General features: G+C 45.8%; 3 protein-coding genes across 5 annotated transcripts; 2 read left to right on the forward strand and 1 right to left on the reverse strand.

The window, feature by feature from the left end:
* Positions 1-96: 96 nt before the first annotated feature.
* On the forward strand, positions 97-2,528 carry PPP6C (protein phosphatase 6 catalytic subunit). The gene is made up of 7 exons (XM_068413719.1): positions 97-203; positions 287-382; positions 495-560; positions 945-1,086; positions 1,596-1,675; positions 1,821-2,030; positions 2,200-2,528. Exons 1-7 carry the CDS (start codon positions 129-131, stop codon positions 2,446-2,448), a joined length of 918 nt encoding a protein of 305 aa, XP_068269820.1. The 5' UTR covers positions 97-128; the 3' UTR covers positions 2,449-2,528.
* Positions 2,529-3,164: 636 nt separating this feature from the next.
* Positions 3,165-5,820, forward strand: ARPC5L (actin related protein 2/3 complex subunit 5 like). Its single transcript, XM_068413940.1, has 4 exons — positions 3,165-3,345; positions 3,727-3,799; positions 4,062-4,238; positions 5,255-5,820. The coding sequence occupies exons 1-4, from the start codon at positions 3,206-3,208 to the stop codon at positions 5,315-5,317; spliced, it is 453 nt and encodes a 150-aa protein (XP_068270041.1). The 5' UTR covers positions 3,165-3,205; the 3' UTR covers positions 5,318-5,820.
* An 87-nt stretch (positions 5,821-5,907) lies between these two features.
* GOLGA1 (golgin A1) lies at positions 5,908-23,962 on the reverse strand. Of its 3 annotated transcripts, XR_011049363.1 has the most exons (24): positions 23,879-23,962; positions 23,100-23,411; positions 21,508-21,598; positions 20,035-20,109; positions 19,461-19,558; positions 18,908-18,940; positions 18,056-18,184; positions 17,588-17,757; positions 17,069-17,180; positions 16,850-16,945; positions 16,502-16,627; positions 16,224-16,319; positions 15,684-15,779; positions 15,264-15,416; positions 14,937-15,032; positions 14,109-14,198; positions 13,430-13,532; positions 12,446-12,603; positions 11,796-11,957; positions 11,211-11,270; positions 10,214-10,384; positions 9,716-9,802; positions 9,064-9,217; positions 5,908-6,075 (listed from the first exon to the last, which is right to left on the reverse strand). XR_011049363.1 is itself a non-coding variant. In XM_068413939.1 (23 exons), the coding sequence occupies exons 2-23, from the start codon at positions 23,232-23,234 to the stop codon at positions 9,137-9,139; spliced, it is 2,406 nt and encodes an 801-aa protein (XP_068270040.1). In that variant the 5' UTR covers positions 23,235-23,411; positions 23,879-23,962; the 3' UTR covers positions 6,675-9,136. The 3 variants fall into 3 exon arrangements, 2 of the variants coding, with proteins under 2 accessions (XP_068270040.1, XP_068270038.1); XM_068413939.1 differs by lacking the exon at positions 5,908-6,075 and having other exon boundaries at positions 6,675-9,217; positions 17,588-17,745; XM_068413937.1 differs by lacking the exon at positions 5,908-6,075 and having other exon boundaries at positions 6,675-9,217.
* Positions 23,963-24,591: the final 629 nt, after the last annotated feature.

Genomic DNA, 24,591 nt, shown 5'->3' on the forward strand with positions numbered 1-24,591 from the left:
GCGGAAGCGGCTGCCGCCTTCCGGGCCGCGCCCGCCGGAAGTGCCCCGGGCTTCCGCTGGCGTCGGCGGCCCGCGCCGCTCCCCGGAAGTGCCGGGCCCCGCTTCCGGCCCCGAGCCGCCGAGCCAAGATGGCGCCGCTGGACCTGGACAAGTACGTGGAGATCGCGCGGCTCTGCAAGTACCTGCCCGAGAACGACCTCAAGGTGCGGCCGCGGCGGCGGCGGGCGGCCGGGGCGGGCGGGCCGGGGCGCGCCGGGGCCGGTGCTGACCCCTCCTTCTCCCGCAGCGCCTCTGCGACTATGTGTGCGACCTGCTGCTGGAGGAGTCCAACGTCCAGCCCGTCTCCACGCCCGTCACCGTCTGCGGGGACATCCACGGGCAGGTAACGGGCCGGTGCATCCCGGTGCAGCAGCCAGCGCCGTGCCCGGCGCCCTGCAGCGCGGTGCCCGGTGCCGCCGGCGGCGCAGCCCTCACGCCGCTGCTTCTCCCCGCAGTTCTACGACCTGTGCGAGCTGTTCCGGACCGGCGGGCAGGTCCCCGACACCAACTACATCTTCATGGTACGTGCTCGCCGGGTGCTGTTCGCTGCTGCTCTGGGGTCGCTGCGGACGGGGTTTATGTTGAGTGACCGGGTGGCGGGTGTAACGTCCAGCCGAGCCGAGCCTGCGGCGGGGCGGCAGCGTCCTGCCTCGGCGAGGGGCCTCCCGGGGGCCCGGCGGGCGGTCGGGGCGCTGGGGGTGAGCGCGGTGGCGTTCTGACAGCGGTGCCGGTTCAACCCCGAAACGCCGAGAGCCCAAAGAGCCCGTTCTCTAGATCCGAGCAGCCCCAGCCTCCCTTCAGCGTTCCTTTTCTTTGGACACTGCAGGAATCTCAGCACGGCTGTGTCGCTTCGCCTTGTTCCATTCGCCTGTTTCTCCATTTACCAATATCTTTTTGACTTGCAGGGTGATTTTGTAGATAGAGGTTACTATAGCCTTGAGACTTTCACTTACCTCCTGGCACTCAAAGCCAAGTGGCCTGACCGTATCACTCTGTTGCGAGGCAATCACGAAAGCAGGCAGATAACGCAAGTGTATGGATTTTATGGTAAGTCCTTATCCAGACGATTTCTGAATGGGGGGAAATGGGTCATAAACGAGTACAGCGTCTTTGCCTTTGGAAACCTGTTTGAAGCGCGGCGCTGCCTGGGGCTCTCCTGGGACCGGGTGGCAGGAGGGCTCAGTAAAACCTGAACGTTATCATCTGTTAACAGGATCATTGTGTTTGTGAAGTGGAACTTGTTTTAGACCAGATCTCGCCGCTCTTTTCCTCCAGCATCTCGATTTTCTGTTTGTTTTTTTGGTGCCACGTTCAATTTTAGAGACAGAGCATGTATTTGTACAGAAGGTGCTTTGGTGTCCGCAGCCGCGGGGCGTGGGACCCTGCTTCCCCGGCCAGCACTGGGACAGGCGCTTCCCACCAGCCCCTTACCGGTGCGCCGGGCGGGTGTTTATTATATGCCTTATTTTCAAGTTCTGCTTTAAATATTTGCCTCTGATATTATTGTCTGAATTCCTTCTGATTCATTAAGAAGAAAAAAATTCTTCATTTAACAGATGAGTGCCAAACCAAGTATGGAAATGCTAACGCTTGGAGATACTGTACCAAAGTCTTCGACATGCTCACAATAGCAGCTGTAAGTGTCAATGCCACGTTACACAAATACAAGTAGATTGTCTGAGCGTGACTGCAAGAGTTGGTGACCTTTAAGGGTCACGCTGGGAGCGCTCGGGGCTGGATTAAATATTGAGTATTTTGCACGTGTGTCTCTTTTGCTCCAGTTAATAGATGAGCAGATTCTCTGCGTGCATGGTGGCCTCTCTCCAGACATCAAGACACTCGATCAGATTCGAACCATTGAACGTAATCAAGAAATCCCTCACAAAGGCGCCTTCTGTGACCTGGTCTGGTCTGACCCAGAAGATGTGGACACGTGGGCGATCAGTCCGCGAGGAGCAGGCTGGCTCTTCGGGGCGAAGGTGACGAATGAGGTAACGATGCTCTTGTGGGCAACATAAAGTGGCTGCAGGTGGGAGATGCGTGGAAGCGTTTGGCTCAGTTTGATATTTACTGTAGCGATGAGCGGGTCGAGGGCGCCGTGAGGCGATGAACTTCCCTTGTACGACCGCTGCGTACTGACTTTCCTTTTTTCCTTTCCAGTTTGTTCACATCAACAACTTAAAGCTCATCTGCAGAGCGCACCAGCTCGTTCATGAAGGCTATAAATTCATGTTTGATGAGAAATTGGTAACGGTATGGTCTGCTCCAAATTACTGCTACCGCTGTGGAAATATCGCGTCAATCATGGTCTTTAAAGATGTAAATACAAGAGAACCGAAATTATTCCGCGCAGTTCCAGACTCAGAACGTGTAATTCCTCCTAGAACAACCACACCGTACTTCCTCTGAGACCTTGCCCCACCTGCTGTACCATCCCCTTGTACTATCCCTTTACAATATACTTTTTATTGAGCACTTTGCTGCTGAAATGCTGCCTCTTGCCTTTTTTACTTTTAAATTATCTAAATTTATTGTGTATTATGGTGTCTGTAGTAAGTTTCTTTTTTTTTTCCCCCCCTACCCTAGACTAATTTCAGAGTATTTGTAATATGTCCTTGAAATTTATACTACTGCACGTAGTTCTTAATGTATCGTTGGGTTTAGAGGCGGCGTTTTCCCGGTGACACCCGTGGGGCGCGGGCAGCAGCGCGGCCCCGGGCTCTTGTTCGGCTTTTTTATTTGGGAAGTTTTAAGAAATTTCAGCAGCAAAGTCACTGCCCCGTGGGACCGCGGCCGCCGTGTGCGCGGTGCGGAGCCATCCCCGGGGCTTGTTTTCCCTGGGGCCCGCGCCCCCCTCCCGGTTCCGTTGTGTTTCCGCGGGGTTCCAGCGGAAGAGGCGAAAACCTGCGGCAGCGATCGCGTCTGTACGTTAACGAGCACAACCGCGCCGGGTGTCAGATCCCTTGTTTGTAATAAAGCCGTTCCTCAGCCAGCGCCGCCTCCAGCCTCAATGACGCCGATAAAGGCCCTGCCCGGCCCTGCGCCTCCCTCCCGGCCCCGCGCTCCCGGGCGGGGCGGCCCCGGCGGCGCTTCCGGTTCCGGCGCTTCTGGTTCCGGTGGGGCGGCGGTTCCGGTTCCGGCGGGCCGGGTGCGGGCGGGCGGTGGCATGGCGCGGAGCACGCTCTCCTCCCGCTTCCGCCGCCTCGACATCGACCAGTACGACGAGAACCGGTTCGTGGAGGAGCCCGAGGAGGCGGCGGCGGCCGAGCCCGACGCCAGCCCCGAGGTGGAGGCGCTGCTGAGGCAATATCCTTTGGGGCGGGGGCCGGGGGGAGCGGGCGGACCCGCCGCCGGGCCCTGGCGCCTCTCGGAGCGGAGCCCCGGGGCCGGCCGGGACGGGCAGGGCCCCGACCAGGTGCGCGGAGGCGCCGACGTGCCCGCCCTCGCCCGTGACCGAGCGTCGGTAGCCACATCCCCGCGTCGGTCGCCCTGGGCGGCACGCGCAGGAGCGGGGCCCCGCGGAGCGTTTCGCTGCCTTCGCCTCCCCTCACCGGGCCGGTGCGCGCCCCCCGGAGCCGCCGCGGTGCGATAAACGCGTGATTCGTCCCCGTTTGCGGCGCTCGGCGCGGTCACGCCGCGCTGCCGGGGCCGCTGCCGGGGCGTTTGAGTCCTTGACGGCTGCCGCAGAGGGGACGCGCTGCGGGCCTTCCACACGGCCATGAGGAGCTGCCCCGCGCACGGCCGGAGCGCGGCGGGGAAGGTGAGCGGGGCGGGCACGGGCAGGGCCGCGGGGAGCTGACACAGCGTCACCCCGGAGGCCCGAGCAGCCCCCGGCAACGTGCCGGGTCTCCTGCACCGGCGATCCCCGCGTTCCCCCGTTCCCTCTCACCTCCTCGGTTACAGACATAAGCCAGCCTTCGGCGCGGCCGCTGCACCTCGGAGCACACTTCGTGGAACACAAGTCCTGGGTTGTTTCCAGCTTTGCTGGCTCCCACGTTACTCTCCTTTCCTTGTCTTCGCAGGAACAGGCCCAGGGAACCATGCTCAAAGTCCTCACGTCTTTTAAAAGCAGTGAAATAGAACAAGCAGTGAATTCCTTAGACCGAAATGGTGTCGACTTGTTAATGAAGTACATTTATAAAGGATTTGAAAAGCCGACAGAAAATAGCAGTGCAATATTACTTCAGTGGCACGAAAAGGTACGTGTTCCTCCTGGTGCTCTCTTGGCTCAGCCACACTCCCCAGGGTCCCTGTCAGCGCTTCTGCAAGAGACGGGGATGGTGGGGGGGGGCTCGTCCCCGAGGAGCACAGCGACTGGTAGTTCCTTGTCTCTTTGAGCTCGGACTCGTTAAGCCTTTGCCTGTGTGTCAGAGCTTACCCGGGGGGGTTGAGACTTGTGGCAGGGCAGTGGCTACGGCAGGAAGCGTTGTGCCACCTTCTGCATCTCATGAGTGCAGCCGCCCCACCAAGGAGAACGTGCTGGGAGTGGAGATGCGGGTGGTTGGACGGTGTAGCTGGGAGCGCTCCGTTGTAGCTGAGCGTTCGGCTCAGGACAGCAGAGAACCCGGTTCTGCTTGATTTTTTTTTTTTCTTTTCTTCCTGTTGTTGTTTCCACTGGAGCCTGGTTTCAGGTAACACGGGTGGGTGCTCCCAGGGTGTAACGTTACACACCACCACCCAGACTGGAAAGGTGACAGTGCTCGGAGCAGGCAGGCACATGTAAAGCACCTCGTCCTCTCTGTTTTGAAAGAACAAGGCAGGTCTGAAGGAGGCCGGGCAGGGCTTACAGCCTGCTTTGCCTGCTGCTTTTTGGTGCTACCGGTAAGACGTGTGGCTTGCTCAGAGAGGAGTCAGCTGCTCGGCAGCTGTACCGGTCTGTCCTCTGGAGCAGGGCTGTCGTCCCTGGGTACGTCAGGTTTGGTAACTCGGGAACGTTTACATGCGTACCGTGTGTGCAGGTTCTGCTCCGAGTGGAGGCTTTGCCATCATTATTTCCTAGAGACACTTTTTTTTTGAGAGGAAAAAAGGGGTAGAATGAGGTGGAACAGCCCAAGCTGCCTATGTGTGAAAAGTAAGTTTTTGGAGCAAAGCCATATCCTCTTCTGTTACTAAATACTTAATTGTTCTTTTAAGATGCCTTTTGCATGCGACGTAGTGGCTGGCTTGTGCAACACACTGACTCTGGGTAACCTTTCTCCTTTTCCCATCCCCACAGGCATTAGCAGTAGGTGGACTAGGTTCCATAGTAAGAGTTCTTACAGCAAGAAAGACTGTTTAAAGACTATTAACTTGAACCAAGATGATGATCCGGTTTGGACTCAGAAGAAGGAATTAGCTGACGTGACACTGGTCCATCTTTATTAGAGATTGCAATCTAATCAACTCCTATGGAAACCTCTTGGAATGCTTTTAACCTTAAAGGTGGGGGAAGAGCAAAAGTATTCCTGCATATTCCGACTATCACATACAGGAGCCAAGACGTTCTCCTGCTCCCTTCTCTCCAAGGCAGAGAGAAGGCACACTCCTGCCTCCTGCTACTGTAAGTGAACAGGTATTTCCAGATGCTGCTTTATCCAAGTGTGGTGAAACAAGATCCCGTGTGTACTGCTTGTTGAAGAGGTAGCCACGTCCTTGGCAGATGTAAGGACCTGACAGCTCGTGGGCGGGAGAATGGTTATTAGAGCGGCGGTTTCGTACATGTGGTTGAAGGACGAGTTGGACTGTGGGGTTGGGTTCAATGTAAAGTGCCTGCTGCATCAATAAAGTTCTTGGATCACATGACTTCATTTATTTTTTGCTAAATTGTAAGTCTGACACTTATTCAAAAGCAGGCCAGCAATATACCAGGTCTAAGCTAAGTGTCCACGTTTGCATGAATGCTCTTAACTCCAGCGATTTACAGGATTTGTCCTCAAATCCAGCTCTACAGGCTGTAGGGAGTGAGACTGAGCTCAGCTGTTCCAATCAAGGCTTCTAAGATGCAGTGAATACAATACGTACTCAGCCAGGGTTTGATTTTTTATATTCTTGTCCATCCTAGAAAGTCAAGAAAATACTTCAGAACTTACTATTTCTGTATTAGTGTTCCCTCACCTTCTGCAGGACTGAAGTACAGCAAAATGAGCTGCCTCCTTCGAGTCAGGGTGCACAGATGTTTTATCCTTGATCTGTCCAGACACAAGGACACAACTACTCCAACCAGCGCTGTCTCCACCGTCAGTTACAGCACCCCTGGGGCTGTGCAGCATCTCTGGGCTCGGCTGGCGTCCTGTGCCATGAGGCTGGCAGGGTCAGCTGCCGGGAAGGAGCCTTCCTCTTGCCACGCACGAGCACGCTCCAAGTGAAGCAGCTGCTCGGGGCAGCCCTGCTCCCTTCTGTCTTTGGTTTTATCAGCTGCTAAAAGTGCAGCAGCAGCTGCCGTGGTGAGAGGTGATTTTAGGAGGCAGCAGCACTCTGCCTCATGCCTGGCGTAACTCCCTGTGAGAAATAGAGCCCTTAATTACGTGGCTGACACACCCCTGGTTACCGTGGGCAGAAGGTGGGGTTGGTTCATGCTTTGAAATTTTAAATAGCTATAGCATCCCAGTGGAGATAACCAGAACTATAAAGAGAAAGAAATCAAGATTAGGGTTTTGATCCAAAATGTATTGCACCACAAATTTCATAGTGTTTCATAATACAATCCATATTTACAGCATAGAAGGAAAGAAATCCAATGGCCATAGAAAGGATGATGTATACCACTGCTTTTATACAAGGGAAAGTGCATTAGCTTCTTATATATGCATACACACCAGTCTTGTTCTGAGATCTAAAGAAAATTCAACACTTAAGAACTAGTTTATGGTAAGTTGATGCTGTATGAGCTTCGGGATCTTAAACTGAAGTTGTGTTAGTGAATATATAATCTAAGATTTCATGTTGTCAGTCTGTATCCCAGGCTGCCTGCACTGCTTTTCTTACTGTTCAGCAGTAACCTTTCAAGCCAGGATCAACATAAACCGATTAGTCATTCAGCAGGCATCAGCGTGAGCAGAGGGAATCCTGTCCCTGGTCTCGGGTCCCACAGAAATAGGCCAGGGCAAAGGGACGTTCTAAAGAAAAAGGCCTTAGAGAATAAAATCTTCCCAGAACCAACACGGTTATCCTGCCCCTGCTTTGTTTCAGTAGAGAAACAATTGATGGAAAACTATTTTTGATTGTCTTTTTTCTTATTAGAGCTGAGTTGTACTCTGCCCATGAACTGCTCTGTGCTGTCGTTAAGTGCCACAGATCAGGTTACTAAAGACTCTGTTTGGACAAGCTTTAGTGTACTAAAAAAATCCTGTTGGTTTTCCTGACTTCAAATAAACATCACCTAGCTCTAAAGCGAGGAGTGTCACTGTGCCAAGGTGACAGCTACTGCAGTACCTGTGCCTGGGATATGGCTCATTAACAAAGCCTGGAGAGGCCAGCGAGGGCACGGACTGGCCACACATCTCCTGCTCTGGTACTGACCTCCCATGCAAGGATTCTTCACCTTTACCACAGCACGAGTGTGCAGGGAGGCACGGAGCAGCTCGGGCTGTAACTAACACCGCATCTCGACTGCCACCACCAAGGTCATTCAGACCCCTGTTGGCAAAGCAAAGTTAAAACCTCAACAGGGACTTTATCTCCACTGCAGGACAGGCTGAATTTTCTTCAATATATTTAATAAAAGTACTGTTAGTAACACAAACCTCACTGTAAGAATTACCAGAATTGCAGCCTGCTCATCGAATTCCATACAGATGTAGTTTTTTGAAAATAGGTCCCATTTTTAAGAAGTCAGACTTACTGCTGCTTCTCCTTTTCATCTAGACTTGGCAGTGGTGTTAGTAACTACGGGCAAAATTGTGCTTCTGCTCTGTGAGGCAAGTGCCACCTTGGTCCCCTTTTCTTAAGGGAGAAGGAAAGCAAGCTGCTGGAACCAAGGTTTATTCATTAAGAGTTGAATTTTGCCCTCAAAAACAAAACCTCATGAGCAGCATTTCTTTTACCACGTAGTTAGGCCACAGTTAACAGCCCACTACATGTTCATTAACAGTTTTTAAGCATCAGTATTTGAAGTACAGAAAACCACAACCAAGGAGGTGGATACAGTTATGAAGATTATTCGCTAGCAGACTTGGGGGGGGAAAAAAAAAATCAAAGTGTTTAGTACCAATATTCTTCACTCTTTGTCACTAGATTATTAATTTTTTTTTTAAATAAAAGGTATTCTCAGTGTGCATTTACAATACCTGGAATTCAGCTTTAAAAATTTAAAATGGTTTACTACCCCTTCTTCCCAATGCTAACAACCTATGGTACAGGCTACTAGATTAGTTTTAAAGGCGACTGAGTATTAGGTACTATAATTAAGACCATTTTAAATATTATTTTTCTTTAAGAAAAGTAAAATCAGACAACTCTAAAGTTGTGCTCTCAAATTAAATAATCATCATCAACATGCAGCCTTCAGGACTGCAGGCCAGGATATATGCACCTTAAATTACACAGTGATATGAAAAAATGCGAACTATTAGTTACGTCAGTATAAGAAGGCAAGGCAGATTTCTTTTTTGGTTAAAGCTCCTGCTCCTGTTCTTTGAAAGGCTTTTCAAACCGTCAAGAACTCAACACAGGACTGCCAACGTTTTTTTGCACTGCTTGCTTTCCACAGCGAGACAAGGAAGCGTTACTGGGTCTAGAGTTACTCCACTCTAGCGCTCCGTAGCAGAAGCTGGAATCGCCCTCGTACCAGACGCACGTGCCAGAAGCCTGAACCACCAGCACCGGTGTGAGAGAGGTTAATGCTGCCCTTTGGTGCCGAGAAAACAAGACGGGTGAGCACAAGGAGCTGACTTCTGTTAAGAAACCATCGAGACAATGGTCCCCGAATCCAACCCAGAAGAGGGGTTTCAGTTTGTAGTGAAAATATCTCCTTGCACAGTATTAGTTTTGTAAACAGTGTCAAAAGTTCTTGTACAAAATACTGCAATGACAGTGATTAAGACACACCTGAATTAGTGTGTTCAGCGTTCTTTTCACAGAAAAAAGTGGCTGGATGCTGACTGCCCGTTTTCAGGTTCCCTTAAGGCCACAGTGTCCTTGGGCTCGAGATAGACGGCCGGATACTGCCTTTAGGAGATGGCTTTGACCCAAACCATGACATCTAGGACAGGAAAGCACAACACACATTATGCTAGGTTCACACTTTTAAGAAGCTGAAGATCTGAAAAAGACAGAATATGGTACATAGGCATCTCCCCACCATTTGATGGGAAGAACTATTTATAAAACAGAATGCTGCAGACTTCAGACTGAAGTGAAGATAATTTCACACAATCGAATCTGGAAGAAACAGCATCCATTTTCCCAAGTGAAGATGACTGAAGATTACACTTACAGATATTCCCTTAAAATAATCACAAATCGCTGGGCAAAACTGCTGTTACTCCTTCTCTGAAGCACTGGAAAGCATTTCCCTCACTGAAATGGACAATTTCTGACATGTATGTATGTGATTAGCTAACATTTTAATAATAAATTACATTTATTATTGTAGCTAACACCTGGGAAAGATATATTAAGTACTTTTAAGTACATCTAAGGATTTTCATTCTGCCTGCTGGGAGTCCCATTAGAGACGACAACTGGAACAGAACCTTACCTTGTACTCCAAAGTTTCTTTAAGCATGTTTTCTTCCTCTTGTGAAAAATTCAGTAACACAGACACAGCTTTGATTAGATGGAATGCCTGAAAGACACCACAGGATGTTGTTGCTTATGATGCTCTCAGGCTCAAGTGGTTTATGCCTTTTTCTTGGGTTTTTTTTTTTTTTTTGCTGCCTTTCTTGAATGTACAACCACTCTAACTACACACTCCATGTGCTTTTTAGAGCAGTGCAGAGGGAACGTCTTGTAGCTTCAGATCTTTAACTTCCAGACATAACTACTTCTTAAAAATTCACATTTCTCTTTCACTTAGTTCCTAATAATCTGTACTTCCAAACATATCACTGTTAGCTGTTTTGCTTCATTGTGCTGAATCAGTCAACAACTTTTTAAGTGTAAAAGTACAGAATTGGCATAGAAGTGTCCTTAGCAGGTAACAGGTGGCAGCTGAGAGAGAGAGACTTAGCAAGAGAAGGTAAGTGTACATCTTTACCTCAGATTCCCGGCAGGACATGAATTTTAGTACAACGTGTTTAAGGTATTCAAAGTTTATCTCCCTTGAGTCATTTAAATCAGAGTTGTTTGTGACAGTCACAGAAGCATTAGGCACTTCAGAATTTGCTTTTTCACGTACTTCAGGTACGTCACCGTCAGGCCTTATTTTCTGAAACAAGAAAAAGAGAAGTACACTGTAGACTGTCAGGTTGACACTGGGAGAGGATCCAGGTCCGAGATACCTAACACAGAGGGCTTGTATCCACAAGGTGGGTACAACCTGGGCATCAGTAGGACAAGCTTCTCATCCTTCATGGGATCCCAACAGAGAAGTGTCTTCACCTCCCTCTAGACTCCAGGACAGAAGCTAGTTGTTGTTAGCGTTACGTGTGTGTTACCCAAACCAGCATGGAACTGGCTCCATGGTAGAAACCATCACCTGATCATTTTCTTTTATCACTAACCTGCTCTGTGCCTTTCAAACGTGGGCTTTCTCCAAAACAATTTTCAAGCTCAGAACAAAAATAACAATTGTAAAACCTCTGTTATTTTTTTAGAAATACAAGAATTTTTTTCTTGCAGAGGAAAACTATTTTAGCAGGGTTTAAAGGAGAGCTTTCCCTGGGGGAGATACCACTCTCATGGTAAAACTTAGCTGAATGGCAGCTAAGTAGCAATCAAACCTCAGTTGTTCACTCTACACAAATCTATTAAATGGCCAAGATTACCAAACACAGGTCTTCTGTAGCTAAAATTCTCCGTTGCAAGAGCTGAGTGGGGATGGCTACCTGTCACACCATCCATTCAATAAATGATCCAGAATAACATACTTCCTTAATTTAAGGGTTCACCAATCTGCCTTCAAACACAAGGAAACTGCAGACATCCCTAGTAAAAAAATTAGGCTCTAGCTAGAAGTCAAGCTCTTGGTATTAGTAGTGCAAGTAACTGTCAGTAAGTGCCATCTGAAGAGACTGAAAAAACACAACCCTTACCAACTCCTTCTGGAGGGTCTTCTTGAGTTCTGTCATTCTCTGCTGTAGCTGCTTTATCATCTGTAAGCACAGCAAAGGATAGTGTCAATACAGTATTCATTGTCAGGACACATTCTGACCCACAGGTATCTGGAAAAACCCCTGACAAACAAGAGTAATGAGTGAAACGATCATTAAACAACATTGACAGCTCTGAGGAAGCAACCTGAGTGCCTTGCCTTTCTAGCTGCACACATTAACAGGTATCTGACAGGATACTCGGGCTTTAATGTGACAGCACAGTGGAAGTGAACGGAGTTCACACAAAAGGGCTCTGCAGGAAAGCTGTAAATGGTATCATTTGGTGCATCTTTCTTCCAAAATTCATAAGGATTCCTACGATTCTGGCTGCAGTTTTTATCCACTGTTACTAGATCCTCGTACAATCCAGATTAAAAAAAAAGACTCATAGAATACTGGATTCAAATTGGATCTGCCACTTTGGTAAGCCTGTCCTTCTAAGGCTGCAGCATGGGCAGCACCAATTATTCAGCTTCCTAATTAAAAGGGGCAATATTAACAGCTGTTTCTGCTGTTTCAGTTCACCTTGTTTTTCTCAGCAATTTGCTGTTCCAGCTCTCTGTTACCCTTCTGGAGTTGAATGACATCTGCAGCTGCTACCTCTCCATTCTGCTCCACCACACGGTTTTCTGGAGAATGGAAATCCTTGTTGTTCAAGGCTGTTGTTGATTCCTCTAGTTCTGAAACCTATAAAAATTGAAAGAGTGAATTGCAGAGATATCGTGACATTTGCAGCCCATTAACACTCCCCAGGGAGAAAGCTAGGCTACTTTTTGGTTGTTATTTTGGGGAGTGGGGGTGGTGGGTGCTTTTTTAAACCAGAAAGCATTAGCGGCAATCTAGTTGGCTACATCTCTCACTGGCCTGCTTATTACTTTTGGGTCTCTGTCTCATTGGTTTCATAATCGTTCTCTCAAGACGTTTTATGAGTCAAATAAAATAAGGTGGTGTCTTTCATAAACCAGATACAGATCTGACAGGGAACAGCTTTCTTTAGTAAGACAGGGAACAACAAATAATGGTGGTCTACACTGCTGGTGTTTCAGGTCATAAGCAAGTTGTCGGAGTAAACAGCTCCAAGGATGTATCACCAGGCACGACAGAACTGGGGTCTCTTGCACATCTGCTTATTTTCCTAAGAAGTCTGAACAGATCAGCTTTGCAACTGCACTCACATTTTTCTCATGTTCTCTGGCCAACAGGCACTCCTGTAGCTGCAGCTTCAGTTCTTCAATTTCCTTTCTTGCTGTTTCTTCCTTCTCCACCGCCTGGCTATTACTTGCTTCTACGTCAGACTGCAACCGATGCATTTGCAGCAAGACAGCTTCATGATCTGAGAGAGGAGAGACCTGCTTAGTATCAGTCTACTGACTCAAATGGGAGTTGCCAATTATTCTTCTTAAACAAAGCAAGTTACAGTGACAGTAAATCCTGACCTTTTTGCCTTGCTCTGTTGTAAAGACAGAAAGATGATGGATTTTAAGCCACCCAAGCTCACATGCGTGTTTTTGCAAAGGAGCAGCCTAACTGTCTGAAAGTCAGGGTGATTTTAATACTTAACAAAATAATTAGCAATTAAGCCTGCTCCAAAAGACCTCCATCAAAAGTCTGTGTGACTTGTGCTGTGACTGCACAGGAACAGTTGGGGCTGAGCTGCGAGCACAGACGGCTAGCTGGCACAATGGCCACCCACACATGGCCACCCAATGGAGTGGTGCAACAAGAGGCTACAGTTTTGTCCCCTTTCTAAATAATGGCAACACAGAAGAGAAACACGGTGGGGTCAGGAACTGAATGAAGATGACTGCACTTCACTTTTCAGTGTGACTGTGGAGTATCAGTTTGCAGCTGCTCTTTAATCTTTCACACACCTGCAGTTTTTAAAGTGGTGCAATGAAGTAGCAGGTTTTGATCTGTATCATTTCATGTGTTTTGTGCAAAACAATATTTACAAAAAATACAGCAAGATTTGTTATTTTATGGTGTATGAAGTGGTTTTGTCCTATTGTTACTGAAGGATACAAGATTTGGAAAATTCTAATAGATTAAATATGGAAGAGGAATCTAGAATTATTAAAATCTATAGACAGGCAAGCCCAGAACTAGAGACTGTACTTAGATAAAACTGTCTGGGATACAGGAGACTCGTTTGGTCTAACCTTGACTGAGTTGGTTCAGTTCTTCCTTCTGTTTTAGAAGCAAATCACATTTTTCATCAATCAGCTGGTCTTTTTCCTTTATTAAGGAAGTCAGATGTGAAACCTTCAAAGCAGGCAAAGAAACAAACAGAAGTCATTAAAGATACAAAACTAGAAGAGGGTATTGGAAGATTTCAATATACCTCAGAGGTTCAGAATTTATTTTTTTGTGGGAAGGACCAGAGAAGAATTCTTGTATCAGTGACAAGGGCAGTGGCTGTTATCTACAACTGGCAGGGGCTGCCTGAGCTCCGTGCTAGGCAATGCAACACCTTGAAGAAGGGGTTTGTGCAGCGTTAGTGTAACAGATAATGCAATGTGGATGTTTGATCTATCCAGAGACTCAGAGAAAGCATCACCTCTACAATGCTGACCTCATTAAAAAGCACTGAAGTCTACGTGCTTCAGAAGCTAAAGCACACCTTGCTTCTGAGCAGCTCTGTGCCACAACTACAGACTGCCTCCTAACCGGCAGGTGGCAGCTGTCAAACAGCTGCTGACCACAACCAGGGATCACCCTGTACCCCTTCTACATACAGCCAGACCAAGCAAGCACAGATCTACAACAGTCCCAGAAGAATAAAGAAACCAAAAGACGGGATTAAATTCAGTCAGACTTGCTCAGTTGGTATTAACCAACCTGCTGTTGTAATTCCTCCCTTTGTTTTCGTGTTTCTTCCAATGCTTTGGCAATCTCAACGCTGACAGTCTCCCTGCTGCTCAATTCATTCTGCAAAGCAAAAGTAATTCAGAGGTTACTCAAGACAACTAAAATCAAGTCAGTCTCTCATCTTTAAACCCAAATCCATTAGCAACTAGAACTTCTGGGTGTTCTAACACACAGTGATTTACGCTTCCAAATGAGAGTTACTGTTTTGTTTTACTGCACTGCTGCTCTCTGCACATGTAAGAGCAATACAGAACTGATGTAAGGGGCCAAACATACCCAATGCTTAAAAGATCTTTTAGCTTGAAGTCTCTGTTACAAAGTAGCTCATTCCTACAACTACTCTTCACTCCAGCTGTGCATCCAAGAGTAGCTATAGAAAAAAAACACTTTCAACAATCTAAAATTACAGTCAAAAGACTGAGTATAAGCTGTAAATACCTGAACAACTTAAGTTTCTAACTTTGTTTTGAATGCTACAAGTGGAATTTGATGTTGAACTATTCTGTATTCACTACGGCCAACAGGATTTAAAAGCTCTTCATGCCTGACAATACAGGAATGTATTACTTCTGCCTGAGTTACGCAGACCCAAGCATTCTGTTTCAGGAAAGGATCAGCCATTTGTAACACTCCTCAAATGCATTTCTATTGAGCACCAAAGATGATTTACAGCTCTAAGTACACATAACCTGCATGTAATGTGACTCCAAGTACTGAAATGTAACACACTTTGCCGTTAACTGTTTCTCAAACTCAGGTCTCTATTTAACCAACCTCACTAACCAATTAAGCCCTTACCTTTAGCCTGTTCAATTCAGACTCTTGGTTTTTTAAAGAGCTCTCATACTCTTCTCTGCTTCCACTAAGATTTTCATTTTCCTTTTCCAGCTGGCTCTGTAAAATAAAGATTGCTTAAATTCTAAGTACAATTATTCTAATGCTTTGTTTAAACAATTAAGCACATCAAATGCTCTGTTCATATTTACTTTCTCAAAGTATGAGATCTTCTATTATAATGCTAGGAGCACTGAGTAAGAACATTCAGACAACACACAAGGTCTACACGCTGTGTTAAAATCATTCTGTGAAGACTCCCACAGCCCACTGAACAGTTTCTGTACTTACAATCCTGTGCTGAGCAGCTGTTTTATCAAATTCCCAAGCTGTTTCAAGAGCAGCAATTTGAGCCTCCAGCCCAGTAACTTTCTGATCGTACTGATGTTTCTCACTTAAAATCTGTCGCTGTAGTTTACTTCTTTCATCCTCTAGGTCAGTTTGCTTAAGAGAAATAAAGAACACTACATTAATAAAATGGCATTTTGAAGCTCTGACAAGAATTGGACACCACTCCACGAGACATATACACAAACTGAAGCAACACTATTCCTTTGGCAGCAGCGTTACGTACTCATATACAGACACTAATTTAGGAAACAAACAGCAAGAAAACACTCGAGTAACGAAACAAACAGAGAAATGAGTCTCTCTGGGGATGCTGAAGAGTAATCTGCTACCAGTCAGTGAACCATCACATAGCATACTCACCAGCTTCTGGATCTGCAGATCCTGCTCAGCAGCTGCTTCTTCACTCTTTTTCAATGCTTCTGTTGCAATCTGTAGTTTTTGTTCCAGTTCTTGATTCTAAAATGTAACCATACATCAGATTCCTTATCCATCTACGTTGTTAGAAAAAGTGTACAGAACGTGGGATGACCCAGTAGGGGAAGGTAAACATTAAAACCACAAAACCACATAGTTCTGAGAGACTGCCTACTTGACACATGCTGCTTTTAAAAACTCTTCACCACAGCACTACCCCTAGCAATGCTTGCACTTCAGCTATTCTTTTCTTAGGATAGGGAAGATATGCACGAAAACTCTAACTTCATAACCTCTGGGCCCTTCTCCACCACTGAAGGTGGGGAGATGACCAGAGACACTGACCAATTAGACTTTCCTTTCAAGACTAAATGTGACATGTAGTGTCACCTCTGGCTGAGCGCACAAGTGCAGCGAGGGGAGGAGGTATATGGCATAAAGACGCTGGAAACAGTGGGAATTTCTAGTGAAAAAAAACCCACTCACCTGTGTTTCCAATCGGTTTACAGTCTCAGCGTGATGCGTTCTGTCTGTTAGTACCTGCTGCCCGGTTTCATCCAGTTTCTGCTCAAGAGTAGCTTTCTGAAGATAATATAGAGATGAAAAACAAGAGGAAGGATGGACAAAGAGATAAGTTTTTTTAATTGAGATTTTCCTTTGCATTTCATCAATAATGTAAAAATACAATGTCTTTCTAAAAAAAGTCTGTCCTAAAAAATCTCACTAAGATTGCACGTTTAAGCAGTCTATAAACGTGTAATTACCTCCTTGAGTAGCTCCTGCACATGTTCATCCCCTGAAAGATTTCTTTCTAGCTTTTTTTCCAAGGAAGACAATTTTTCCTGTAGCTGTTCAGTAAGTTTATTTCTCTCAGCAAATTCAAGAGTCATCTGTGAGAACAAGAAATCACAGAATCTTTTTTGTAGCGAAGTTTTCATCTAATCCATTATGGTTTGACTTTTAGAAGTGCCATTAGAAAGAGAAAAGTTCCACTTGAAAAGCCAGTATGATCCTAAAACACATTCTAGACACCACATTTCAAACTCACAGTGCATTACCCAAGTGTACACCCTTACACCAGCCAACAGCAGATGCATCTGAAAACACTTAACCTTTTGCTTCTGTTCTTCATATTCCACCTTCAGAGATTCGTGCTCCACCTGTAACATTTCCAGTCTCTTCTCACAACCAGAACCAGCAACTCGAGCCTAAAAATTTTGAGAAATTACTTGCTTTGAAACTTAGATTTCCAAACACACATAACTGATATCTAATCTAACTTCTGCAGACAAGGAGCTCTTTGAATCAAATCTCACTTAACTCAAACTTACATTTTGCAAGTCTACAGAAAGCTGCTGAATGACAGTTTGTAGCTCCTGTTCTCTTAATTCCAGAGCAGTGATCTTATTTTCTGCATTTCTCTCAGCTGTCATTAGTTCATCTCTTCACAGAAAGAGAATAAAACAAAGTGACATACTGTTCCAGAAACATAATCTTTAGCAGATAATTTTGTTTCTTACGAAAACGGACTAGGCAACATCAACAAGTTTTTCTTGTCCTAAATCCAGCCACTGCTTGATTATACATTTTCAAAAAAAGTGACAGTTAAGCATTCAAATTATGAAAAAAAGAAATCACAACAAGCTTACAAAATCCTGAACAAGAACTACTTTATAATTGGCTTGAAAAGAAATATAAACTTGACATTTACGTCCACATCAGCATACCAGAAGCAACTATGCAGTCAGCTCACCACATATATAAACTCTTCCAAAAAGACAGAACTGGGCACCAAGTAAAAACGCAGGGGAAATGCATTCCCTGCTCCTCCTGAACCACCACACCCGTACCTCTGCGCCTCTAGCTCCCAGAACTGCTGCTGCAACTGCTGAAGATCCTTCCTGAGGCCTGATGACTCGCTGTTTGCATCCTGAAGCACCTCCTTAGTGCGGGTTAGCTCTCGAGTGCACGCCTCTAGCTCCTGCTCCCTTTTGCTCAGAGATTCTTCCTTTTTCAAAAGCTGAATATTAGAACGTTATCTTTGACAGTACAGATTATCTGATAGAGTCTTCTCATTGAAACTTGCCTCTTTTTTTAAGTTATGGTCTCAGTTAAATGAAAAGATAAATAACTTCCAGAAAAGTCACTGTTGAAATAAACTATGTAATATTGTATGCGTGTACCTACTGTTAGGATTTTGACACTGACCAAGACTGTATACAGACATTAAGGCTAAAAAAAATTAATGCAGAGCTACCACTAACTCAGTATTCTAACAGATATTTTAGGAAAGAATAAAAAATTTAAAATGATCTTACCATGTGTTTAACTTTGGCAATTTCCTGCTGTTGAAAGCCTTCCAGTTCATCAAATTCATCTCTTTTTTGAAAAAGGTTCAAACTCTGCTCCCTCATTTCTTGTAGCTGCATTTCAAGCATTTTTTTTTCCTGATAACCAACAAAAACAAAAGGAATCCAAGAATACCTGTATGCTCATTTCAAGTCAATGGGAGTTTAGTTAAAATCTCTGGGAAAGGAATCTTGTCTTGCAGCCATAAGGCTCTCTGACGGTGCTACATGTAGAACTAGAAAATCTGCCTACTGCAGCCTGAGTGTGGAAATGTGGAGCAAATTGCTGTACTTCAAAAATCTCAAAAAACCCCCGTATTCATTAAAATGCAGCCAACCATCACCTGAGTGAACTCTTAAAAATAGACAACAAATAGTAGCATGTTTAAAAATAGACTAAGCTAAACAGCTGGAACAACTACAAGACCGAAATCCTGTATTAAAAAAATCCCTACCATATAGTTTCATTTATTTATGAAACACATGACCTGCTGCAAGACCTCAGACAAAGTCATTACTTCCTTCTGCACCCCAGCTGCCTCCTCTGTAACAAAGGAAACTACTGTTCCACCTTACAGAAGTACATCTTTCTCATCATAACCCATCATTCTTTACTTCCCCACTGCAGAATAATTCCAGAAATATCTCCTGAATCACTGGGGCTGGTAACAAAAGCAAATCTCTGGCCTCTCCCACTGAACAAAGATCAAATAATACAAAGGGCTGAACAGAGTTGAGCTGCAGGAAGTGTGCAGGCTGGTGTTTACAAATACACAAACACACAAAAAAAAAACCAAACCCAAAACCCCAAAGACTAATTACCTTTTCAATTTGACCCAGTTTTTCCATCCACTCCTGAACAAGAAAGAAAGGAGAAAAAAAGTCAAAATCAATTTGTAGACTTTCAAGGACATTATGATAAAAAAAAAAAATTGTATTGTTAACAGAGATACTAAGCTGTGATTAAAAAATTATTAAAAAATAATCAGCAAAAGAAAAGTAGAGTTAGTGTTTTAACATATAAACATGGGGGAATCATTTATGCTACCTGACTACAAAAGCTTTATGCAAGTAAAGTAAAACAAAAGTGACAACAGTCCCACTGCAACTGAATCTTACCAAACACAAGTGCGAGCTTAACCTTTCATCAGGAATTGTTGTGGGCTCTTTTAAAAACAGTAGGAACAGTCGGAACAATGACAAGTCCTACACCACTTCTGGCATTCGAACTTCATACTCCCTTCTTCCCTCAACAGTGGCACACTAAGCATACACAATGGCCAACAACTGCTGTAATTAATGACACCTGCTTAAAACATCAGGATCACGCCCTTGGATCTCCACAGCCAAAGTCGAGTTGTTCAAGCTCTGTTACCTGGTCCTTTTTTTCCAAGGCCAAAGCCATTCCTTCAGCCATCTTGGCTCGACTGGCCTGGTGAGCTTCATTCTGCTCCTGAAACTTCCTCATGGAAGCTATCAACAGAGAATCACCAGCTGTATTAAAAACTCATCTTTTAAGACTGCTTCTCAATTTTCTGTAAGTTATTTATTACTTTAAAGAGCCGCTTCCTCAAGTAATTAGCCCCATCTTGACTCTTTAACCCTCACACTGCTTGTACATTGGACAAATGCCAGAAACAACAGGACACAAGGACTGTTGCTCACTGGATTATAACAAAGCTGCGGGTTTCAAAAAGGTCCCTCCTGCACGTTAGCCCCAAATTCGGCAAAAGGACCATAACAACAACTTTGTTCCACAGCCAACACACTACTGATGCTTTTTATGCTGTAAATAAGGCAAGAACTGGTCTTCTGATTCTGTGCAACTTAGAGGTGCACAGTTTGAAAGGAAATTGTTAAAACATCTGTACATCAAACCCGTTTCTTTCCAATCATAACAGCTTTCAACTTAAAAAAAAAAAAACAAACGGAAAAAGAAAAGTACGTACAATCCTGATGCTTTTCTAATGCATTTTCAAGCTTCTCTTTTATCTTCTGCAAGTTTCGGATCTGATCAGCATAATCTTGTGTGAGGAGGGAGAAGCACAGACCAGGAATGAACAGACATTGGGGAAGGAAATTTTCAGAAAAAAAAGAAAAAAAAAAGAAAAGAAAAAAGGATGAGTGGAAAATGACAATGATTTTCTCAACCCGAAAATCATTCCTGCTGAGGAAAACTGGGGTGACCACAATGAACACAAGCTAATAGTTCTGTACTGTCCACAGGGCCAATGGTTGGTACAAACAGGAGGACCTGTCCTAGGTGTGCCAGTTACACAAAAAAGGGCTGTACCAGAGCATGAAGTGCTATCCCCACTTCGTACTTCATCCAAGAACAGTGATCTATTTAACTCCGTTTAGGAAAGCTCTCTCTCACTGGAGGATGTGAGGATGGGACAGGTCACAGACACTTGCGTCCTTGTTCCATACAGCTCGTTGTTCAAGTCCCACAGTGTCTCTGAGGCTGAGCCCTGACTGGTGTTCCCCCTCGGCTAACAGCCTCGTATTCCTACCACCACTGTCTCTACTGAGCAGACAGCAGACAGGAAGGCAGATTGAAAAAACAAAACAACACACACACGTACCTTGGAGAAGTTTCTGTACAATGGAAAGGAGGATTTACTTACTGATCAGGCTGCTTTGCACGAGTCTCTTGATACTTAGAGCCTCCCTCTCTCGTACTAAGCCCCAACCAGCGCTTTTAAGTTTACCTTATGCAAACAGGTGAACACTTTGCCCTCTCAAATGGCAATGGGAAATCATCTTTGAATCCTGTATTTTCTTGAACTGAACAGGAGCCTGATAAGTCTCCTGAATAAATTTAAATCATACCTCTCCTTATTTTCCAAGGCCTCCTATGAGCTTTGGGAAGCAGCAGCATAACACAGTTTAGCCTAGTCTCTGATCCACTCCATACAACAGGGGTGGAAAGCAGTGTCAGAGCCCAGCCCTTACTACAGCTTTACAGAACAAGGTAGTATCTTAGAAAGAAAAAAAGCCTCAAGAGTGTTTTATGTTGAATCCTTTGCTTGTTCTTCATTTCAAAGTTCACTTCTTTACGGATGGCACTGTGTTACTGTCAACATCAGAAAGCTTAGATCTTAGGAAAAACAAACCATTACGTACACAGAATAAGTAAAATAAAAGTGGGGAAAGACACCATTTAAAGCATGGGGACAGAAAGCTATCCCAGCTGTTCAAAAGAATCACATAAATGTGTGGTGAAATCAGCAGAAGAGAGTCAGTGGTCTTGATAAAAAATCAGTTATACTGGATGCTACCTAGATGACAATCAACTGGGTTATTACAAATCTATTTTCAAAAAAACCTAACTCCATGTATTTTTAATAAGTTAGAACACTTAAGTTCAAAGGAAACTACTTCCTAAAGTAACAGGGTTTTATATGTATCAAGACACATACCAGACAGCTTGACCTCCAGTTTTCTTATTTGTTCATTTCTTCTGAACAACTGGGATGAAAGATCCTCTCTAGAGCTGCTTCCATCAGAAGCCTTGGGAGAAAAACAACAGTCATGTAACTCACAAAATTTAGAAAATGTGATCCTGCTACATACTATATGATAATAAACACTATCCCACCTAGGAATAATGCTTCAGTTTTTCACAGAAAGAGGAAAGTTGTACTAGCACAGCAGAACGTGTAAAAAATGCTGAAGAAGAAAAACAGGAAGGGCTTAAACAGTCAGCTCTGCAATGCTGGCCTGTTCCGTGAAACACAATGCCTTTAAAAGAAGCTGTAGCTGAAAACTATTTGTTCAAACTGACCACTGAGGAGACGGCATGATAGAACGACTGAGGGGAAAAAAATCAGGCTCTACAGTACAGGTTTCAGGATGGGTGAAAGCGAAGATCTTTTGGAAAACTAAGTCAGGAGAAGAGAAACAGTAACGCTGCTCTTCACGTGGGATAAGCTCGCTTAAGCACCAACACAGTCCACGCAGTGGTTTCTCCATGCAAAATCCACTGCACAGCTGACTTATGATTCTCTATGGATTTTTTCCCTCCATAAAAATCAATATTAAAAGCAGTTAAATTAATACTGCTAAAACAACTAATTCTTGGAGGTTTTCTGAAAACCACTCAAGACTTCAGCTACCGTCGTTATTGGTTTTCTGTTCTCTAAACTCACAAAACGGTAAACGAAATTTCTATGTGACAATTTGTTCAGTGCAAAAAAACCTCAGAAAAACACAAGACTAATGTATTTCCATTGTAAAATGTATTTAAACATTAGGAGCTCCAACTTGCCGCTTAACAGAACTGGAATTTCAGCTGAGCTTCAGAAAAAAATAGTTAAAACTCAAACGAGTAAATAACTTCTCCATTTTGCAGACAGCAAAACAAAATCATAAAGCGACTTGCTGCAGCACAGCGGGTCCTGTTGGCTCCAGCAGTGGTGCAACACCCTGTCTTAATCCGGGTTTTGAAAAATACGATAGCCATCAAGCGCAGAGGTGCCAGAGCATCACAGGGTTCCAGTTAACCCATCGCGCCTGGAACTACACAGTTTCAACCAGACTTTGGAGGAACTACAGTAGTTTTGAGTGCAGCAAAACTGGATACACGTTGCATAAACAATACGCTCAAGTGGGAAGAGTTCCAGGAAGCCAAGAGGTAAACGCAGGTCCATAGCCAGATCTTAGCTAACCAGTATCTAGCTTGCTTTCCTACTGCTTCAGTAATTAATTTTACAAATAGGTATCTTACACGTTACTACAGCTTTATTCAATATTTTATGTCAGTTTAACAACGTTCTGTATTGAGATAGCTTTGTAACTCATCTTTACATAGCAATATAAGCCTCCTAGTAACTACTATGGCTTACATTCCATATCAAACTTTATTCAAGCTAATGATTCATTTATGCATTAAGACATACAAAGACACCACAATACACATTCAACTCACACACTAGACTTAAAAAGGTTGTCTGTGAAGCTGTAATAGAAATGCTGTAAGAGAAATCAAAATTCAAAGCAAGGTGTAACTTACAAAGTCATCTCCGGAGTCTGCTCCCACAGACGTGATTGACTCCTTACTGACAGACCTGGGGATCCTGGCAGCTCCTCCTGGTCTGGGAGCGATAGCTGCCTCTTCTGCTATCTTCTTCTTCAATTTTGCAAACATTTTACTGTTCTACAGCACTGAAGTAGCCAGGTGCTTTGAAAACCCACTACCTCCAATATGGTTAATACACTGATGCTCTGTTTAAAGCTTCCAGATGCCGAGATTTAATTTTGTGCCTCATCCACTCCGTTTTATTGCATTTCTACTTCCATTAAAGCCTTCACAGCCTGACAGCACCTGCAAATTAAAGACATACGGTTTCCACACTAAAAATTTCTACCCGTATTAAGCATTTAAAGAGAACGTCACCCAGAGCAGAACCCTTTAAAACAAACCAACCAGCCCAACCCGTGGCAGCGTCCAGCGGCACGGCGGGCCCGCCGGGACGGGCAGCGGCCGGGGCCGGCGGCCGTTGCGGGAGCGGTGGGCGGTTGGGGGGGTCTCCGCAGCCCGGGGGGGTCTCCGCAGCCCGGCCCCCACCCGAAGGCGAGGAAAGTTCGGGGCCGGCCCGTCCCCCCGCAGGCCAGTCCGTCCCCCGGCGGGTCGGTCCGCGGCGGCTGCTGACCCGCTCTGAGGCAGCCCAGGACCCACCGCCGCTCACCCGCGGCCGCCGGTCGAGCGCTGCAGCCCGGCCCCGCCGCCCCCCGGCTCCCCAGCGCAGCCCGGCCCCGCGGCCCGCCCCGCCGGCCCCCCTCGCCCCTCACCGCCCATGGCCTGGCCTGGCCGCGCCGGGACCCCGGGGCCGCCGCCGCTTCCCCTGACGACGCTGACCCGGAAGCGCCGCGCGGGCCGGAAGCGGCGCGGGCCGGTGCGCAGGCGCGGTGGGGCCCAGCCCCGGCACCGGCCCCGCTCCTCCCGCCCGCCGCGGCCCGGCCCGGCCCGGGCGCCTCGTTCCCCGCATTTGCCAGTTTATTAACGTGAGCTCCTCGGGCACGGCCGGGCGGTGCTGAGAGCAGCCACGGGGTGCAGGAGCAGCGCCCGGCCGAGGGGAGCGGCACCGGGCCGCGCACAGCACAGCGACGGAAACAAACGCGTACAGAAATCTGCTCGAAAAATCACTGAAAAAAGGCTTAGAAGGCGGTGAGGGCAGCAGGGAGCAGGCCTTGCGCTTCGGTTTTTATTACTGACACAAACCAGGGCGGCAGGGAAGGAGCTCGCTTCTGAAAGGCAGCAGGAGCAGGTCGCGTTTTAATCTTGGCTTTTACTTTTCCCCGCAATTCCCAGCAGTGATACAAACACGCGTCGCTCCTCCCAAAGACACAAGAACAACAGCAGAACAGTTTCTGGTATTACATTGCTTTGGCGATTTACAGATCCCTTGCAAAAAAAAAGTCTTATTTGCTCCAAAACAGTTTATTTATATATCTCTATATTTTTAAGTAAAATATCTTGTTTTTACCAAAATATGATATACAAG

This window comes from Nyctibius grandis, chromosome 16, assembly GCF_013368605.1.
Source record: "Nyctibius grandis isolate bNycGra1 chromosome 16, bNycGra1.pri, whole genome shotgun sequence".
Taxonomy (NCBI): Eukaryota; Metazoa; Chordata; class Aves; order Nyctibiiformes; family Nyctibiidae; genus Nyctibius; species Nyctibius grandis.

Excerpts from the sequence above, each read along its gene's own strand:
- PPP6C (XM_068413719.1), top strand. The coding sequence starts at position 129 with ATGGCGCCGCTGGACCTGGACAAGTACGTGGAGATCGCGCGGCTCTGC. Across the intron at positions 383-494 it reads GCGGGGACATCCACGGGCAG|TTCTACGACCTGTGCGAGCT; the intron begins GTAACGGGCCGG and ends TTCTCCCCGCAG. Across the intron at positions 2,031-2,199 it reads GGGCGAAGGTGACGAATGAG|TTTGTTCACATCAACAACTT; the intron begins GTAACGATGCTC and ends TTTCCTTTCCAG.
- ARPC5L (XM_068413940.1), top strand. The coding sequence starts at position 3,206 with ATGGCGCGGAGCACGCTCTCCTCCCGCTTCCGCCGCCTCGACATCGAC. Across the intron at positions 3,346-3,726 it reads GTGGAGGCGCTGCTGAGGCA|AGGGGACGCGCTGCGGGCCT; the intron begins ATATCCTTTGGG and ends CGGCTGCCGCAG. Across the intron at positions 3,800-4,061 it reads GCCGGAGCGCGGCGGGGAAG|GAACAGGCCCAGGGAACCAT; the intron begins GTGAGCGGGGCG and ends TTGTCTTCGCAG.
- GOLGA1 (XM_068413937.1), bottom strand. The coding sequence starts at position 23,234 with ATGTTTGCAAAATTGAAGAAGAAGATAGCAGAAGAGGCAGCTATCGCT. Across the intron at positions 19,559-20,034 it reads ATTAGAAAAGCATCAGGATT|CTTCCATGAGGAAGTTTCAG; the intron begins GTACGTACTTTT and ends CTCTGTTGATAG. Across the intron at positions 14,199-14,936 it reads CTGAATTGAACAGGCTAAAG|AATGAATTGAGCAGCAGGGA; the intron begins GTAAGGGCTTAA and ends TTTGCTTTGCAG.